The sequence below is a fragment of the Eimeria tenella genome, genomic scaffold, assembly GCF_000499545.2.
Source record: "Eimeria tenella Houghton genomic scaffold, Eth_scaff6, whole genome shotgun sequence".
Lineage (NCBI taxonomy): Eukaryota > Apicomplexa > Conoidasida > Eucoccidiorida > Eimeriidae > Eimeria > Eimeria tenella.
The window spans coordinates 114,308-115,853 of record NW_013543423.1 but is presented as its reverse complement, the minus strand read 5'-3'; the positions used below and the strand labels follow the sequence as shown (position 1 = coordinate 115,853).

Here is a 1,546-nt window from a genome sequence, read left to right as displayed (position 1 = left end):
GGCCCTCCGGGGGGCCCCCCGGGGGCCCCGAACTCCCCCCGCGGACTCCCCGAATTCGAACAAGTTTCCTCGCCAACGTGGCCCTCCTTCTCCAGCCCCAACAGACCCGCGGGCTCCACCACTCCGGCCCCAGCCTCTGCGCCCCCCCGCCGCGCCAACACCCCCTGGGGGCCCCCAGGGGGGCCCCCAGGGGCCCCCAGCGGGCCCTCCCCACAACGGGGCGGGGGTCCGGCGGCCGCCAAGTTGCCGCTGCTGCTGCTGCCCAGGGAACTGTACGCCCCCGGGACCGGCTGCTGCTGCTGCTGCAGCGCGAACTGCTGCAGCGGCTGCAGCGGCTCGAAGCGGCGAGAAGAAGAGCCGTCGAAGATCTCCTCGTCTGTGTCCTCGCTGTAGTAAGGAATTGGGAGGCCCCCAAACTCGGGGCCGGCAGCGGCGCCGCGGGGGTCTGGGGGGGCCCCCCGGGTTTGTTTGGAAAGCATTCGAAGTTGCTGGAAGTTGAAAAGAAGAAGAAGTCAATTCAGCTCGAGTTCAAACTTCGACTAAGATCTTCAAGACGCGCCGGGGGACCCCCGACGCGCTGCACTCACTCCCCGCTGCAGATGGATCCTGCTCCTGCTCCTGCTGCTGCTGCAGCGTGGCTCGGGTCTCAGTGTCACTCGAGGGAGGGGCAGGGCAGCAGCAGCGCAGCAGAGGTTTCCCTCGAGAGATCTCGCTTGTCTTTCCTTGGCTTTCGCGTTTAAATTCATTTTAAACGCTTTCCCCGCAACAGCAAAACAATTCGCTGCTTGCTGCGCTTGCTGCTGCTGCTGCAGCGCAGCAGCAGCACCGCTGCAGCAGCGCCAGCAGCCCGGCGAGGCGGCTCGCGCGGTGTCTTGCTGTCTTGCTCCGCTGCGATGCTCTCTCTGTCCCGCGGCGCGAGTCTTTGGTGTTTCTCTTCGAAATAAAAAAAAGAAATAAAAATTCATATTAAATTCAAAAAAACAAAAACGGTATTTAAAAGAAAACTCCAGCTGCCCTCCCCAGTCTCATCAACCCCGGAGCCGTCCGGTCTGCAGACACCAGACCAGCGTGTACGTACACCTGAATGTACACGGAGGTTAAAAATGCAATTTAGGGTTTTAATTTGCAAATAAATGTAAATTTAAATTTGTTGAAATGTTATTTGCGGACTTGTTTGCTATTTGCGATGTGCCTCTTCGCTCTTCGCCGCCAGCTGGTTTGAACTGGCTGAGTAGGTAGACACACTCAGCAGGTGTACGTACACCGGGAGTGTTGCACGGATTTAATGGATAAATGGACTTCGTGGAGATGAATTTGAATGTTTATTATTTCATTTAATGTTTTATTTTGCAAAGTGTGCAGCAATACCTGTCCTCGCTTCACACGGCGCCAACTTGGGACAAACGACCGAGTCACCTCCCCACCCAGCTAAAAAACCAGCAGCAGCAGCAGCAAGAGCTGCTGCTGCTGCTTCTGCTGCTGCTGCTGCAGCGAAATGGGTGGAAATGAATGCCCCAGAGTTGCAAATCAGTGTCTCCCTGCCCAC

General features: G+C 57.8%; 1 protein-coding gene across 1 annotated transcript in view; it reads right to left on the bottom strand.

Annotated features, from left to right (window-relative positions):
- ETH_00020545 (uncharacterized protein) overlaps positions 1-479 on the bottom strand; it is a gene marked incomplete at both ends in the record, with an annotated part of 6,276 nt that extends 5,797 nt beyond the window's left edge. The window contains one exon of the mRNA XM_013377657.1: positions 34-479. Within this exon, the coding sequence (XP_013233111.1) occupies positions 34-479 (446 nt within the window). The remainder of the gene's footprint in view (positions 1-33) is intronic.
- Between the last annotated feature and the right edge of the window lie 1,067 nt (positions 480-1,546).